The 18,933-nt window shown below is 40.3% G+C and overlaps 1 protein-coding gene across 1 annotated transcript; it reads left to right on the forward strand.

Moving 5' to 3' along the window:
- Nucleotides 1-6,873: 6,873 nt before the first annotated feature.
- Twistnb (TWIST neighbor) lies at nucleotides 6,874-18,216 on the forward strand. The gene is made up of 4 exons (XM_021202220.1): nucleotides 6,874-7,152; nucleotides 11,653-11,794; nucleotides 14,891-15,099; nucleotides 15,648-18,216. Exons 1-4 carry the CDS (start codon nucleotides 6,899-6,901, stop codon nucleotides 16,030-16,032), a joined length of 990 nt encoding a protein of 329 aa, XP_021057879.1. The 5' UTR covers nucleotides 6,874-6,898; the 3' UTR covers nucleotides 16,033-18,216.
- Nucleotides 18,217-18,933: the final 717 nt, after the last annotated feature.

The raw sequence follows: 18,933 nt of genomic DNA on the forward strand, positions 1-18,933 counted from the left end.
AGCAGCCCTAGATATGTTGCTTTTGCATGGGAAGCAGTCTTGAATATGTTATATCTGCATGGGACGAAGTCCTGAACATCTTGAATCCATATTGGAAAAAGTACAAAATATCATGTAACCATATGGTAAGCAGTCCTTGTATCATACAATTCGATGAGAAGGAGACATGTATATCATGTATCACGTGGGATCAGATTCCATTTGTCATGTAACCATATAGGAAGTTGTCTTGGATTTCTTGTACCCACTTCACGCCCTCTCCTGCCCCCTGCCCCGTGAAACAGTTCTAGTTATAGTGTTTCACTTTGGGAAGCAGTCCTTGGTGTCATGTAACCCCATGGGAATCCTGTTTATCATGTACCAGCACAGGATGGATATCATAGAAACACATGGGTAGGAGTCCTACATATCATGTATGGCCATGGGATGAAGTAATGGATGCTATGTACCAGCAACAAAAGCAGCTCTGGGGATCATGTAACTACAAGGAAAGCACCCATTAGTATAACCAACAAGCATGGCCAGCACTCCTGGATAACATTACCTGCATGGGAAGCAGTCTTGGATATGTGATACCCGTAAGAGATAAAATCCTGCTTAATATGGCCCCACATCTGAAGAAGTCCTTTATACCATGTACCTGCTTGTGAACCCTCCTGGATATTATGTACGAGAATGGGTGGAATTCCTCAACATCATAGCCCTACGTCACAAGCATTTCTGGATATCATGTACTTACAGGCGAAGCAGTCCTGGATATATTGTACCTGCATGGAGGTCTATGATTTTTTTTTCCAATGTGGGTATGATGTATGCAGGATTCTTCCCCATGTGTGTCTGAGATTTATTCCTTTGAGAGTACCTGATAAGCACATACAGAACTGCCACACCCACTCCAGTGAAGTCTGTGTGGCAAGTCCAAAAGCTTGGCCACAGTCCCGAGGCAAAAAGTTTCACGGAAACTTGTCTCCTGGAGAGTCTCTGGTGTCCCATAACCAGATTTGTCCCTGCGATTGTGTGGAGGGTCTTGCATGCTTTCTTGCAGTATTTTACTGGATAAGAGCTAAAAATCTCAGGGGTAGTTCAACAAAGTAAACTTAGAATAACAGCCGAGTCACTCCCATATGCATGAATTTACAGTGTCCTAGGAAGAAGGAGGGTTGTAGTTAAGGAGGAACTACAGTATTGCATTATTCATGAAAAAGTTAGCAAGAGCAGAACCCCCTGGTGCAAGCTTTCACAAGGCTCAGAGGAATAGCATAAATTGTGACTAGGGTGTGAAATCCACACCTGGCTCCTAGCATGGCTGACTTTAGAAAGGACCACCTTTTAGCTCAGTTGTAACCACTGCCTGGTTCCTGCTAGTCTTTATGTATGCATTTCTCTGTTTTGTGTCATTATGCATAAGATAACTTCAATGTACCTTGGCTGATGTGTCACCTAACTTCTTTGTTTTCTTCTGTAATATAAGTCTGATGCTTGTTTTGAGATATTGCATTCAGATACAGCACTCTCTCTGTGTCAGTGTCTGTCACTTTTTGGCAACTCCTTGCCCACCTGAGAACTGAAACCCTGATTCCCCCACGGGTTGAGGGGCTGACTGAGCCCAGTTCACGGCACAGAACATTTAGGACTTTTCATGATAACCTGGTCTGCTACCCAGATGGGAACTTCATATGTTTCCAGTTTTTCCAGGTGGGTATATGATATTCGGGAGTGCTCTCCATTAAGTTAAATGATGACCAGGGCTTTTTCCCACGTGGGTTTAACATTTACATGATGTCTTCCATGGTGGATAAAAATAAGCAGGATTCTGCCCCATGTGCATAACACATAGACACCATTGTTTTCCAGGCTGGTACAGGATATACTGGACTTTGCCACATGCAGGTATGTGATATCTAAGACTTTTTCCTAAGCACATACAATGTTTCCAGGATTTTACTCCACGCAGATACAAATATCCAGGGCTGCTTCTCATACAGGTCTATGATAGCCAAGATTTCCTCATATGGAGGTACATAATATACAGGCCTTGTTTCCATGGTGGATACATGAAAGGTCTGCTTCTAATGCAAGGACATGACATCTAGAACTTTTGTGACTTGCAGGTACAACAAACACAGGACTGTTTTCCATGTAGATACATGAAACCCGAGATAGTTTTCCAGGTGGGAGCATGGTATCAAAAAGGTGTCCTGTACTTCATGTACCCACATGGGAAGCAGTACTGGATGTTATTTTCCCACAGGAGAAGCAGTCACACATTGCATGCAGCCATGTATATCTTGTACCTATATTGGTAGAAATCCTGGATTCATGACCTAGATGGGAAAAATCCTGCATATGAGTTCCCATCTAAAAAGTAATCCAAGATATGATATACCCACATGGAAAGCAGTCTGAAATAACATTGAACCACATGAGAAGAAATCCAGTGTGTGATGTACATACGTGGAAAACAGTCCTTTATATCATGTAGCCAGATAGGAAGCATCCTTGGATATCACACACATGGGAAATATTTCTACAAACAATGTACTCGTGGAGGAAGAAATCCTAGATCTCCTGTATTTTCATGGAAAGATATCCTGTATAACATGTACCCATATTCAAAGTATCCCTGGATTTCATGTACCCAAATGCAAATCAGTCCGAAATATTATATGCCCACATGGCAAGAAATCCAGGAAGTCACATTTCCCCATTGGAAGCAGTTCTAGGTATCATGTAACCACATGGAAAGTAGCCCTCGATATCATGTACCCACATGGAAAGAAATCCAGAAAATCATGTACACACATTGGGCATAGTCCTAGATATCAGGTAACCATATCAAAAGTAGTCCTGGATGCCATTTACCTGCAAAGGAAACAGATCGGGAACTGTTAACTCACACAGGAAGCAGAAGGGAAGATTCTTACTCATGCTGGTATCCAGGACTTCTGTCAGTGCGAGGACATGATACCCATGGTTCATTGCGATTCATGTACACAATATTTACAACTATTTTCCAGGTGACTACATAATACCCAAGACTTCTGGAAAGAAGTATGGGTACTCGATATCAGGGATAGTTTCCAAGGATATTGAGATCATTGATATGATATCAATAACTGACGTCTTCCCAAGTAAGAACAAATCACTGAGGACTTCATCCTATGATGGCACCATATAGAAAATCCTATTTTCTACGTGGTATATGATACCCTGGACTTAGCCTCACGGGAGTATATGATTGCCAGTTTTTCCCATGCCAGTAAACTATGTCCAAAATTGCTTTCTATGATGCTAAGTAACATTCAAGACGTCTTCACAAGTGTGTACATGATATCCAATCCGGTGCTTCTTTCTATATAAATACAAACATTCAGGCCTACTTTGCATACAGGCATAATAAAACCCAGGATATCTCAGGGAGGTATATGATATGCAAGACTTCTTCCCACATGGGTACAAGTTAACAAGAGAACAAGGACTTTTACTCACACTCATACCACATATCCAGAGCTGTTTCCCAAGCATGCTTAGGACATTCTAATTGCTTCTCATGTGGGTTCATGATCTCCAGGACTGCTGCCTATGCTGGTCCATGAAACACAAGATTCTTCCCATGAGGGTCCATGATAGTTAATATTTCTTCCCAAGCAGGTAGGAGTGTCCGGAACTGCTTCCCATATGGATACATGATATCTCAGACTTCTAGGCATGTGGGTATATGATGTGTAGGATTGCTTCCCAGGTGGGCACAACATGCAAGGGACCGTTTCTCACATGGGAACATGATATCCAGGACCTCCTCCAAGCAGTACATAACATCCAGGACTTCTTCCCAATTGGGCACATGATATCTAAGACTATTTTCCATGAAGACACATGATTTCCAGTTCTCTCCCATGCAGGTAAGAAATATTCAAGTCTTCATCCTTTGAGGATACAATATATGTAGAAATTCTTCCCAACTGCTGGTCTTTGACCCTGGGAAGCAGTGGGGGATTTCTTCCAAACATCATCTCATGGGTGTGTGTGTGTAAATACCTCTCTCTATCGGGTGCAGTAGACTGATGCAAAGCAAAGAGAGGAGACCTATCCATCCATTGCTGGTCTCCGTTGAGAGTTTTGTTAAAAGTTTCTTTTAATGTCCTGTTTATTCTTTTTACCTGGCCAGAACGCTGAGGTCTATATGCACAACGAAGTTTTCAATCTATGTCTAAAGCTTTAGATTTTAATTGAGAGGGTTTGGCTATGCAGTCCAGGCCATTGACAGACCCCATTGCTAGGGAGAGGCTAAATTAGGGGACCAGGTTTTGGAGGAGCTTTTTAGCTACTACTTGAGCAGTTTCAGTCTGGGTGAGAGACGTTTCTAATGGAAAAGTTATCTAGTAAAGTACTTTTATCCTCTCCCAGCAGGCTGGATCTTGGTGAAATCAGTTTTCCCAGAGTTTGTGTGTGTGTGTGTGTGTGTGTGTGTGTGTGTGTGTGTGTGTGTGTGTGTGTGTTGGTCTCTCATTTGGACCCTTCCTGGGTAAGGGCTCTCTCTTTTTGGATTCACTTGAGCACAAACCTGGCATCTGGCTGAGACATCCTGTGCTAGACATAACCTATCATGGTCTGAGCAGCTCAGAGAGTTGTATGGACTGCAGATGAGTAGCCTGGTGAAGGTCAGTTACCAACAGTCCTGCGAGTTGCTTCTGGGAGAATGATCTTTCCCTCTTGTGTCCTCCCTCAACCGCTGCGTTTGAGCTGTGCATTTCTTCTTTACCATGGAGTCCCAGGCAGCACCATGTCAGGATATCAATGGGCCCCACTGGTCTTAGGACCCCTTTGCAGGCAAGGCAGCCGGGTCAGCAGCCCAGCAGTAGAGGACAGCAATTTGTAGAGCACCTCTAGGAGGGCGGAGAGTTTTAAATGTCTCTCTCCCCAGATGTGAGAAGCCCTCTTTCTTTATAGATCACAACATGAATAAACATAAATTAAGTGAATACCAGCTGATGGTCCCTGTATATGTTAGTGGACTTTCCCTTTCCCCATCTGATAGATAGGGTCAGATCAATCATTTCTGCTTTCTGGGTTAGGGAACTTGGCTGGGGTCCAAATAATTTCTGTTAAAGTAACTACTGCAGCTCCTGTGTACCTGGTTTCATCAGACAAGAAGGCAGCAGGATCGATGGCAGTGGGTTTCTCAAACTGAACTTGAGCATGGGCCAGGCCACACAGTCATGAGACAGCCAGTGATCCGTGTTCCTCATGGGAAGGTCTCAACTGTGTGCTCTGAGTATAAAACATTGACCCAAAGTTAACTTTATAAAAAATTACATTAGTGGGAACCACCACAGCTCTTAGACAGGTGGGCTATCCTGTCCCAGGGTCCAGTCATCACAGGGTGTTTCCATGGCTCTAAAGTTTGTGTTAAAACTCTTGGCTGGAAATTCTAGGACTGGTGTGGAAGTCAGAGATGTTTTAAAGGCCTCAAATGCCTTTTGTTTAGTCTTAGTCCAGATTAGGGGTTTAGGGTCTGCTTTGTGCTGGTCTATAGAGAGGCCTTGCTATTTGCATAAACTCTGATATTCAGAGCCAGCAATATACAGCTGTACTTAGGAATTCTCAGATCCACGTCTTAGTCTTTGGCATTGGAATCTGAAGGATGTTAACAATGCTACTCTGGGATGGGCTCCTCCTGCCTCCCTTCATCTGGTAGCCAAGGTAGGTAGTCTTTTATGAAGCTGGGCTTTTTTAGCCAACATTTTGCAGCCCAAGATGTGTACAGTTCCTGCACCCAAGGCTTAGAGATCATAGCTGAAGAAGGTGGAGGGTTGTAAGAGCTAGAGGAACAGTTTGGGTTGCTAGGTCAGCACTGTCCAAATTCCCTGGGGCAATACAAGCCCTCCTGCTGGTATGATTGATGTCTGGGTATACAAAAGAAGGTCAAAGCTGGTAGCTGGGCTTAGTCATGTGAAAAACATGTCACAACACCCTCACAGTGATACAGCAGAAGGCAGAGGGAAGCTACATTGGAGAGCTATGGTGGTACCAGTTCAGATATTGCCTTTGCAATTTGTGGCCTCCTGCTGTGTTGGACTGGGTTCACCATTGAAAATCGACTTCACTAATGTTTCTGATTCCTTATTGAATAGCTCCAGCTCATAAAAAAACATATCAGGCCTCACTGCAGCTGGAACGGGCACTCCTATTCATAGCCATGCTGAATCCAATAAAGAACATATGCAGCTGGGGGGAGTGGCACGTGCTTTTTAATCCTAGCTCTCTTGCGGCAGAGGCAGGCAAATATCTAAGTGTTAGGACCAAACCAGCTTGGTCTACATAGTGAGTTTCAAGCCACCCAAGGCTACATGAAGAGATACTGTCTAGAAACAAAACAAAAACAAAAAAATCAAAAGAAATTAAACAAAAAACAAAAAACAAAAAAAACTCCACAAACCATTAATTCACTAGGCCTTGACCCAGCTTTGAAAGAAACTGAGAGCTTAAACAAAAATAATAATAATAATAAAAAAAAAATCAAGCTTCTTTGGGCCTCTGACTTTTTATGCTTAGGTGCCCAGATCAACAAATTCAATAAATTCAAGCTTCGCTTCATAACTGAGCATACTTTGCAGTGATGAACATCCGCCTATAGAAATCAGAGAGCCCCTGGATGTCACACATGCTCCATAGGTACCATGGCCTCGGCGGCTTATCTGGACTCGGGAGAGAGCAGCCGCCCTCTGCTGGTCAAACCTCTATAATGCCGCTTTAGGAGATCAAAACTCCCCAGGCCGTGGCCGGTCGCCTTTTGATGATGTCAGCCACCATCAACCCACGGAGGTGAGGCGGGGGGGGGGGGTGAGGGGAATGCTTGCGTCATCCGTACGCGCCCCGAAGCACCCAGCCAAGCCGCATGGCTGCGGGCTCTGCGGCGTCTCAGCGGCCCGAGGCGGCCTCCGAGAGGCCCGTGGCGGGTCAGGCCGGGGTCCTGCCTTGCCTGGAGCTGCCGAGCTACGCCGCGGCGTGCGCGCTGGTGGGCAGCCGCTATTCGTGCTTGGTGGCCGCCCCGCACCGCAGGCACATCACCCTGTCGCCCCGCTACCTGAGCAGGAAGCGCACGGGCATCCGCGAGCAGCTGGACGCCGAGCTCCTGCGCTACTCGGAGAGGTAAGATGTCGCCGCGTCCCCCCGGGAGCCGGCGGCTCCGACGCCGCCTGCCGCCCCGTCTCAGCTGCCCAGTGGGTCCCCGGCTCCGTAACCCCGTGGCGCCGCGGAAGTGAAGTCGCACGCGCTTCGTGATCCTTAGCCCCGGCGTCTACCGTCGCCTTCGGCGCCCCTGGCCTGAGTGCAGTGGCCCGGCTCCTGGGGACGAGACTGGCCGGTGAAGTGTTGAGTGGCGGCTGCGACAGTGCCAAAAGCACTCCCCGTGTGGGGACTAGAGGTGCCCGGTGTCTAGAAAGCCGCCAGACTGAGCTTTGTTTGGGTATTCAAAGTTTCATGGAATCACTTCCGGGTGTGTTCTCACTAATGACATTTTGCTGTCAGTCTTAGATTCTCCTAATGTGGAAGGCAGCATATAAACATGGGTAAGCCGTTTCATTGCAAAACATAGGCAGGGTTGTTTGTTCCGAGTAATTTCTTTGTTCCCGTCCCCCGGGGGCCTAATTGGGGATGAGTGATAGCCTCATTTTGTTTGTAGGAACAGAAAGTTTACACACACACACATAGGAACAGAAAGTTTACACACACACACACACACACACACACATAGGAACAGAAAGTTTACACACACACACACGCGCGCGCGCGCGCGCACACACACACACAAACACACGTATACACGTGCATTTATATTAAGCACTAGTAAGAATAACTTGGAAAAAATATCTCAGAATTTCAATGGGAAATGATATGCCGTAATACTTCACAGCTAATTTGGCGGGATTGGGGTCGAGGTTCAGAGATAACTGAGACATCATCGATGACTTCCATAATTCAATGACACTTCAGAAATTGCAGGGATTGTTCTTGGGCAAATTATCCAAAGCAGTTACCACTTTTTGTCAGTCCCATTAACCATCAAGGCTGCCTAGAATAATTGAGCATCCTTTAAGCACCATTACATACGTCTATGTCTTTATTATGTCTTAAGGAGTGGGGATAGATAAAAGTAAGATCCTACTTTCAAGGAGCTTTGAGGTACTGTGGGGATATAAATGTAATATAAATGTAAGGCAAATCCAGTGAACTGTTAAAGCTTGATAACTTATATTGAGAAAAGTGAAATTAGATTTTGTGACTTTTGAGGACAACACAATAGACTGGTATTTAGATGGGAGCATTTTAGCTAGTGAGTGTCATAAACAGATGGGTAGTAAATGTAAGCTAGAATGTGGGACCAGAGGCCTGTAAATACTGTATACACACATGTGTGTATGTGTACCAAGAGCATGCCTGGTGCCCTTAGAAGATGGTGTTAGATCTTCAGAAATTAGAATTATGGATAATTGTGAACTACCAAGTGTGTGCGGGGGAATGGAACCTGTGCCCTTTGCAGGAGCAGGAGGGCTCTTAACCACTGAACTATCCCTTTAATTGCAGGTTTTTGATTCTTAAAGCACAGTTGTTGCTTTTATCCACTTATTGGCCTCCAATTGAGACTTGAAACTCTCTTGAGAGTAGTAGTACATACTTGCCATCCCTGGGACATGGTTACATCTGCAATTTAAGAAACAAATTTGAATTAGATATTTTAAATAGGATGAGGCAGTAGGCTGAGATATCAGTTAGTAATTCTTGTAAGGAAAATGATGAGAGGGGTTGAAAGATTGGAGTCTGTCCAAGGTGCTCACTAAGCATGGAAACATGGTTATGGTAAGTGTTCTAACCAGCTTTTCATCCATTGGGGGAAAGTTATTTAAAGATGTATAATAGGAGCCATCACTATAGATGAGAAGTGAATCATTTCTGTAACAGAACTAGATAATGCAGCCATGTAGAATAGAATACACTGTTTAATTGAGCTGGACACCTCCTCTCCTTGTTACTATGCTAAAAGTATGCCAAAAGAAGCCCATTTTTCCAATGCAAATTAGGTTCTAGTATTACTTGAGTATTAGTTAAGAGTAATAAAAAGTCAAGGGATAAAACATTGAAAATATTGTGAATTGCATTGTCATATTAATTGTCCTGTATTATTTGTACCATTTATCCTGTATAGTTTATGGTTTTAGGCTTGTGGGCAATATTGAAGCATCAGTAGGCCTGTCTTCTTTTTGTTGAAATAATAATAATAATAAATAGAATTGAGACTGCCATGGTAATGCTTAAGTTTTCTCAGAAGCATTTCCTAATAGACAGATAGTTCGTTGCCTTTCTTTCTCTGTGGCAGGATTGTATTTTACAAAAGTATCCCATTTCAGCCTTGGACTGTTTTCTTATAGAAAGTAAGTAGTTTTCTGAAATCACGTTGTAACTTCTAAGTTGAACCTTTAAGAGGCCATTTGTCGGGGGTGGTGGGGACAAAACAAAACAAAGCATATTCTTTTCCACTTGGCCCCCTTGGGTTATTTAAAGATGTCAAATGCATTCTCTTTTACTGGTCCGCAAAGACTTAATGCTACATAGCCTACATATCCTAGGTGAAGTTAGCATGTTGACCTCATGTGGTTTATGTATTGAGATACATGTATATATATTCTAAATAAAGAAAAACGATATTTAGTGTTAGGATATCTGTCTTTGAATATACGACTTTTGGTAAGTTACTCTAAGTAGTTTCCCAAAAGTCTTATGGGTTTACACAAATTCATTTATTTAACTTTGTGCTCAGTGGTCATACTAGGTCCTTAGAGGCGTTGAACCCTGTGGGACCTGGTATCCTCTTAGAAGCAATAATTGGCAGTGTTCTCTTTATTACTATGAAAATATCATTCACTATGCTGAAATGAAACTTAAAGATTAACACAACCTATCTAGTTAAAATTTTTACATGGTGTTCCAACCGTATAAAACCTTTAAATCTATGACATTTAAGCATAACAGTCTGGAAGACTTAAGAAATTAGATGTCTGGAAGACTAAGAAGTTAGATGCTTCTGCACTTACACATAAGAATCATTGGATAAGTGTTAAGGTCACAAATGTGGATTGATCCAGACATTTATAGCTCAGATAATATACACCACATCTACAATTACCAGTGCTTTTATGAAATATTTACTCTTGGTAACGTGCCACAAAATAGTCTTTTTGGCATTCAAGTATTACTCCATTCCCAGAAATTTTTTTAGTATGTTAGGAGTATATAAAGTTGACAAATAACTTTATGTTGATATATTTATTTTTAAATGTAAATTCTATCTCCAGCAATTTTTAAACAAGTTTGTCCCTTATTTAAGAATCATGCATAGAGACTGCTTGCACATGTACAGAACTAATCTGTGATAGTAGAATTTCTTTTATGGCTTTTGCAGTATCTGTGATAAGTGCAAACAGTGCCATGTGTATCCAAGTGCCATTTAGGGAACAGTAATCTCTCCTCACTAGATTCTTCTGAGTATTTTATTGAGAGGAGGTTGTTAGTAGAAGCAGATTGTTTTCCCCGCCAGTCATGGTGGATACTTCTTGTTTTTCCTTTTGTTTTGTTTTCAATGTCCCTCTTATTCTCTTAGTGATGTATGACTCCTGCTTAAGTAAGCCATATAACAATATAAGAGTTCTCTCCTTGGAAGATCTCTGAGTTCATGGGTTTCCTAACTTGGTAACTATTGCAATTCCTTTCCTATGCGTTCTGGCTGTTTCACTAAAATGAAATCTATTATACAGAAATCCTTTTTCTTTAGATGAATTGTACTAGAAATTTAATTGAGACCAATAAAACATTTTCTGCTGTTCATGGCCTTAGACTTGTGTTTTGAATCCAAATATATATACAGATGGATTCAATAAAATTAGGTTACAGTTAGTAATACATTTTTACATGTGGTAAAGAAGTGATTTTTTTTTTTTTTTTTTTTTTTTGGATGAGGGAGTCAGGGAAATTTCCTTCAGGAAATTTTTCATGTGGGAGAAATAAGTAAGCTTATATGTCTTTCTTAGTTAACTGGCCTTTTACAATTAATCATAGGTTATTAGTCTTGACTTGAAATGTGTCTACTAAGTGTCAGCTCTCAAATGATATGGTTATATACATTAACATTTCTTTTCACTAGAAAAGGTTCTAGTTTGGTATTTTTCTGTATTAAGTCATTGGTTCCAGTAATCAGAGGCTGTAGCTTAAACAGTGGAGCTTCCCTTATTATATAGTATCACATACAGAAACTAGTAATAGTAGGCAGTGTCACAGTTGCCGGTATTCAGCCATACAGTATCTAGATGTTTTCCTTGCTTAGGCCCATTATTCCCCCTAGTATGACTGGTTCAGATAGGTAGCATGTTATGTCAGTTTATTGTCGGTGCACAGTTCTGAATACCTATGCAGATGGTCACTTTAACTTAACTAAGACATTGGAATTTTTTGATAAGCTGTATTTGCTAAGATCTGCTAGTGCTAGTCCTTAAGACTAGGTGATGCCATTATGTTTGGGAAAGGGTGATATATCAGAGATAACAGCAGATTATCTTTAACTAGGATTAACAGTATCTCCCTCCCCCCCCCCCCCAACAGCCTTTTAGGTGTTCCTATTGCATATGATAACATCAGAGTTGTGAATGAACTGGGAGATATTTATGATGATCAAGGACACATTCATCTTAACATTGAAGCAGATTTTGTTATTTTCTGCCCTGAACCAGGGCAGAAGTTAATGGTATGTACATCATTTTTCTTTTCTTACATCCTTTACAAATTTTTTTCTCTGTAAACTTCCACCCTGATTTAGCACCCTTCCTATTCCCTAATAATCATAATTCTCTCCCAGGTTCCTTTAAAAACGAACTTTAGTTTCCACATAGGAGAGAAAGCTGTAATTGTCTTTCAGTGCCTGTTTACTTCACTAACATGATATACTTCAGCTCTCTTCTTTGCTGCAGATCACAGGGATTCATTCCTCTGTGTGGATGTTTATTCCACTGTATTGCACTGTGTATGTAAACTCTGGTTAGCCAGTCATCTGACAGGTGTGTAGTGTAGACTGAACAGTGTCTCAGCTGTTGTGAATAGTGCCGTGTAAACATGGGCAAGGAAGAAGTTTTCATCCTGCTGGGCCAAGAAGCAGAGAAAGGAATACTGGTCTGACTCGATTTCTACTTTTCTCTTACTCTCTCTGGGCCCCAGCCTTGGTTCTTTCGAAGCTCTGTTAATCCTCTGTGGAAACTGTCTCATAGACACACCCAGTAGTGTGCTGTAGTCTGCTAGGTAATTCTAAACCCTGTCAAGCGTTGAGAGTGCCTAGCCATTGCAGATAGATCATTGAAACTATGTTTTGGATTTCCCTTGTGGCTAAATGTTTATTGGTTACTTCTACTTCTTTTGAGGTATGTTTAGTCAGATCATTTACCCATTTTTAATTGACTTACTTTTTTGTTCTTTATATTTTGAATATTAACTCTGACATTTCTCCTGTAATTCCATTCAGAGTCCTCAAAGAAAAAGAATACACACACACACACACACACACACACACTCTTATTTTAACTGGCTTGCAAAGCAATATGGTTCTTTTTTATTCCCTTTTACATTCAGCTTTGGATATTCTTATTTTATTCCTTCTTTTATTTATCTCTATAGATTGATGGTTTACTGTGTCGATCTCATTTGATTCTGTTATTTCTCTTGTGTGACTAATGCAGTGACGGGTACTCTTGACACTGTCATTTATGTATTCTGAATGTTTTGTCTGTTCACTGTTTGCATGTAATGCTTACAGAGGCCAGAAGAGGGCCTCAGATGCCCAGGACAGATTGTGAGCTGCCATCTGAGTGCTGGGAATCAAACTCAGGTGCTTGGAAGACCAGCCAGTGCTCCTAACCCTAAGCCTTCCCTCCAGGCCTATATAATTGTCTTGATGGTAGTATTCTTTCTTCTATAAGATAATCACAAATGCTCTTAGGTTTTACTTATCTTAGAAAATCATTGTTTCTTATTTTTATAGAAAACCCTTGCTATTAGTATATAGGATATAGTAGTCATGACTGACAGTTACTTTATTTTAGGGATTGAAGCTTGTTATCCTGTACCTACTTGGCCTACTGGATTGATTTTCCTGGTTTTCTGATTTTATTTTTTTATTTATTTCTTTTCCTGATAAATTTGCTATTAATGTAAACAGGTTACTTTTTAAGTGTGGCCTGGAGATTTTTCTCTGAAAAATTTGAAAATTCTTTGTCCTATATCTTTGAAATTTTAGTTGTAAATGGTGAAGAATTTTCTGGTTTGGCTATTGGAGAGTTTTATAAATTTCTTGCACACGATTCTGTGGTTTTTTTTTTCTTTGCGATGATTTTACTGAATAGATTTGTCTTTGCCCTTAACTTCCCTCTCCTTCAAGAACACCATTTATATAGTTATTATTTTCTTTCATGGTGTTTCAAAAATCTTAATTATTGTTCTAATTTTTCCCCTCTCATTTTTTTTTCTTGAATGTGATAATTCAAAAGAATTCTGTTCAAACTTTGTCGTCATTTCTTCCACTTGACCTAGTCTGATAAGGGGTTTAGTAAGTTTTTAAAAATAATTACTGTATTTGAGAACTTTATATACTTTAGTTTGATTATATTTACTCCATTCCTGTAATCTTCCCAGCTCCTCCGTCTCCCACCTGACTCATGTTACCTCTTTTTCAAGTCCAGTTTGTTTTGGCTGACTACCCCTCGACATGAGGCCCTACTGTGAGTGTACTTGGAGTGCCAGGTATCACACCATTAAATAAAACTGACTTTCCCTCTCCACTAGCAATCAAATGCCAACAGCTCCTTAGCTGGGGTGAGGACTTTGTGTCCATCACCTCTCCTCCAAGCTGGAATTTTGTTTGGCTTCGGTTTGTGTAGGTCTTGTCCGTGCTGTTGTGCAGTGAGACTTTTCTTGAGGAGATGGTTTCTCACTCCAGATAGGAACCCCATGACAGACCAAGCTATGAATATTACTAAAATCTAACTTCGTTAACCAGCGAGTATTATTAGGGTTATTTACAGGAACACTACAAATTTTTGCCTGCCTGTAGGCAGATTCATTGTAGATGGATCAGCCCCAGGCTCTTAAGTCATATTTGCAGCCATTAGAGCCAACAAGCTACATTGTACCATGAGTCCATGACCAACATTTTTATAGGTATTGCTGTGGTAGATTCATGATAATAGCATTGCCAGAACCAGCCACAAGTGATGCTATCTGTGATTTGTACAAGCCCAGTAGTTTGGCTTCATGTATGTCCCTGTCACTAGAGCTGATCTATGTGGTCTCTGCATAGTCTGCCCCCCCCCCCCCGACTGTTCGGATATATAAGATATATAAGCATTAGCTTTCTGCCGTTCAGTGTTTACTGTCTTTGCCTTACATAGAACATACGCATATTACAGTGTATTCCCTACTCGGTTTCAGTTAGAGAGTCATCTACTCTCTGGGCAGTTCTGCAATGGAGCCAAGGCTTTTTTTTTGTTCTCTACCCTCCCCCCCCCATCTCTGCACCTCTCTACCTTTGTTTTTTTAAGGAAGAACTGGTTTAGTTGTTATCCACTTAAAATAGACATGCAATTATTTAATAAAATTTAAACGTTTCCTAAAATTATGTTTTGTATGACATGTTAATTTGTTAGATTTGTTTTTTTTTGTAAAGTTTTTAAAAACATGTCACTAATGTTATATTTTCTCTTTTGAAGATGAATTTCATGCTTATAAAGTTTGACTCACCTTTTAACTTTTTGGCTTTCTTTGTGATGTTGTATTCTTTCTTTTCTCTTCTTTACAGGGTACAGTTAATAAAGTATCTTCTAGCCATATTGGCTGTCTAGTCCATGGATGTTTTAACGCCTCTATCCCTAAGCCTGAGCAGATGTCATATGAGGAGTGGCAAACATTGGAGATACATGTAGGAGATGAACTGGAATTTGATGTATTTCGCTTAGATTCAGATTCTGCTGGAGTATTCTGCATTCGAGGAAAACTAAATACCTCAAGGTTAGTGTACGATGATTGAAATAGTAGGTAGGAGATCTTGTTGCTCTGATATATACCAGAAATAAGTATGTTTTCTTTTTCAAATGTCTTTTAGCTAATTAGCCTGGATTTAAATGTTTCACAGCTAAAAAATTCATAACCAACTCTAAATTTTGAAGCTGTGCTTGAGCTTCTGTAGAAATACAGTGAAAGCAAAACAAGAAATTGACATTTTATTGTTAAATTTGGGCCAGCTGTAGTAGCCTGCACCACTTATCCCAGCACTCTGAAGGCATGGGCAGGAGGATTCTGAGTTGAAAGTAGCCTGCCACAGGAAGAAAAAAACCAAAGATCAAAAAGTAGCTGGATAAATATACCATTGACCTTGACATCTGACAGCTCTAGACATTTTAGTGGTCTGAGGAATAACAAGATGGAACATTGGGAATTAGAGCCACAGTAAACTGACTTGTGCAAAGTACCATAGTCTATTGAAACAGTCGTGGCCTCAGTTTTTCTTTTCTTTGTGCTCATTGCTGTTAATATTTTTAAAATCTGTTCATTTGCAGTTTGCAACTTAAGAGCTCTGTAGTTTCTGAAGATGTAGCAGAAACTGTCATTGAAGAGGTTGTTGAGAAAATTCCAAAGAAGAAAAAGAAGAAGAAAGACAAAGATAGAGAAACATATGGAACAGTCGATAGTGTTACAGAGGTAGCAGATGTTACAGATGTCACTCCAAAGGACGAAGCAGACATACCATGCAGTGATAATGTGAATGACTTCTTTGAGGAAGAGCCAAAGAAGAAGAAAAAGAAGAAAAGGCACCAGGAAGATCAGGACCCCATTTTCCAAGCCAGTGACTCCAGTGGCTACCAAAGTGACCATAACAAGAAAAAAAAGAAAAGAAAGCACAGTGAAGAGGCTAACTTTGAGATACCTAAGAAGAGACAGTGATTGTCTTTTCTATTGTTAACACATTCAGATACACAAATGAATAGAATTTTTGAATGGTAGGAAATGCTTATGGGACATTCACAAACAAATACTTGATTGGGTTTTGTACTAAATCATACAACTGATAAATACATTTTGGAAAATACCAGTATTATTAAAGTATTATTTTATTACAGTTCAGTGGAAAATGTTAACAATTGCTTTCACTCCTGACTCATATTGTTAATGCTCTACATAAAGTTTTAAATTCTCAGTATTTGCCAAAGAACTTTATAATATTTTCAATTTTTTTTCTGATAATTTTGTTTTTAGCCAGAACATCTTTTCTTAAAGCTTAATATGTTTACCAGGTTTAAATTTTCCTTAATTAGTATTTCTATTTACTTAGCATGCATAGCTAAAGAAGGTTATCTAGAACCCTTATATACCCTGTGGCTGTCTGTTGAATGTATGGTGGGCAGAAAACTCATTGTCCCCTCCCTGAAGGGGTGTGCGTGTGTTCTTTGAATTCTGAGACTGTAATGGGAGGGCTGTTAGTTTTTACTTTGTGTTCCAGTAGTCTTCATTTCATTATATATGCATCATGAGCAAGATGAAGAAAGGGTAAATGTGGTTCTTGCTAGTTGAAAATCTCTAGTTAACTTTTTAATGATTGGGGTAGTCTACTAGACTTGCTTTGAGGAGGAGCTCCACAGTCATTGTTTTTATTGATAAAAATGTGGGATGTGCTATGCCTAACCAGAAGGTTGTAATGAGGATAAGCTGGTTGAGGCTCATAATCAGTCCATAGCCAGGCATTTACAGGCACTTAATATCTGTAGTATATTTTATTGAAGCCAAAGGATATAAAGTCAATCAAGATAGTATAGTTCCTTCCTCCATGAAGCAACATGGGAAAAACACTTGTGTACACACGGCCTAAGTGAGGAAATAAAACAGTATTTGTAGTAAATACCGTGAAGAAAACATCGACCACTCTTTAGTTAGTATCTGGAAATGTACAGGGGTAGGGTTGACCTTCCCATGTCAGTCATTTCTTTTGTCACTGACTGGCAGACATAGTGTGATTGTCAGTTTAATGTTTCATAAGGAATACATTTTGGCAACCATGTTTCTTGACTTAATCTATGGTATATAGAGCATAAGGAATGACAGCAATTTAATAAGTACAGGTAGATAAATAACCAGCATCTTTCATTCAGGATACTTGAAATTTTTAGGTGGCTTTCAGGTCTCTTCTTAAACCGTGACTATTCTAAATTGACATGTGTTGTCTGTCAGTACAAAATATGAGATTTAAAATTAAAGATGTTAAAAAAAAAAAGCATACCCCAATACTGTTGTCTTTCCCTCCTCTTCCCTTATCCCTCCTGTTTTCATACCTACCCCCTCCCCCACCCACTTTCCTCCCTCCATTCACCCTTGATGTCTATTAAAAAACTGGGTATAGACCTAAACAAAATTCTTGGCAGGAATCTCTAATGGCGGAGAAACACTTAAAGGAATGTTTAACATCCTTAGACATCAAGGAATTGTAAATCAAAACAACTCTGAAATTCCATATTATACCCGTCAAAATGGCTAAGATAAAAAACTCAAGCAACTGCTCATGCTGAAGATATGGATCCAGGGGAACGCTCCATTGCTGGTGGGAGTCCAAACCTGTACAGCTGCTTTGGAAGTAAATTTGGTAGTTTCTCAGAAAACTGGGAATAGATCTACCTCAAGTCACAGCTCTGGGGCGTATACCCAAAAGAACCTCTACTATCCCACAAAGACATTTGCTCAACTGTGTTCATAGCAGCTTTATTCATAATAGCCACAAACTGGGAACAACCCATATCTTTCAACCGAAGAATACATAAAGAAAATATGGTTCATTTACTCAATGGAATAGTACTCAGCTATTAAAAACAATGACATCATGAAATTTGCTGGCAAATAGAACTAGGAAAGATCATCCTGCGTGATGTAACCCAGACCCAGAAAGACAAACATGGTACGTGCTCACTTGCAAGTGGATTTTCGCCATAAAATACAGGATAACTGCTATAAACCACAGACCCCCAAAGAAGCTAAATAGCATGGAGGGCCCAAGGGGTCGACGCTTGAATCTCATTAAGAAGGGGAAGTAGAAAATTTAACTTTTTTTGCTTGGTGATTTAAGTTAAAATATTAATTTTAGCCTGTTTCCAATTTTTTTTTTCAATGATTAAATAAGATAATGGTGGATGAGACTCCATTATCTTTGGACAGTGCCATTTTAATGAATATGAAAGGCTGAAAAGCTTGTTTTGTCAGGATTCAATGTAATATACCTTGAAAATGTTCAATAAATCCTTCATATTTTAGGAGTTGAATTTATAATTATATATAGTACAGTATGGTAAGTCACATAATTCTAGCCTTCCATAAACACCAAGAGAACACGTCAAATTTATCCATTGATGAAAAAAAATAGATTAGCAAAATAACTCACATTTTTATTTTGCTTCAAACGATATTCTTGAGTTTTAAACAAATGTGCTTGTTTGAAGTGGTGATCCTTATGAGTGAAGATTTTTCTCTGCACAATTGTTACATTGCACAAGGACCTAAGTAGATATAACCTACTCACGTAGCCTTTTACAAAGTTACCTGCACCTTGTGGCAAAAGAAGAATTGAGAGAAGTAGATGTGAGGAAAGTTTGATGGGAGACTCTCCCTTACTGTAATGGAGTGGATCCTGGAACCCAAGGGTTAAGAGCTAAGAGCTGTCCCTGGCCAACAGGCAGGAGGAAATGCTCTTAAATCTGCAAAGAACTGAGTTCTGGAAGTGGCAAATGAATCACAAAGCAGAACACCTTGTCCCAGGTTCTTGAGTTAAGCATTAGCTAGACCTTGGTGTGTATGGGCAGTGAA

The sequence above is a fragment of the Mus pahari genome, chromosome 7 (assembly GCF_900095145.1).
Source record: "Mus pahari chromosome 7, PAHARI_EIJ_v1.1, whole genome shotgun sequence".
NCBI lineage: Eukaryota > Metazoa > Chordata > Mammalia > Rodentia > Muridae > Mus > Mus pahari.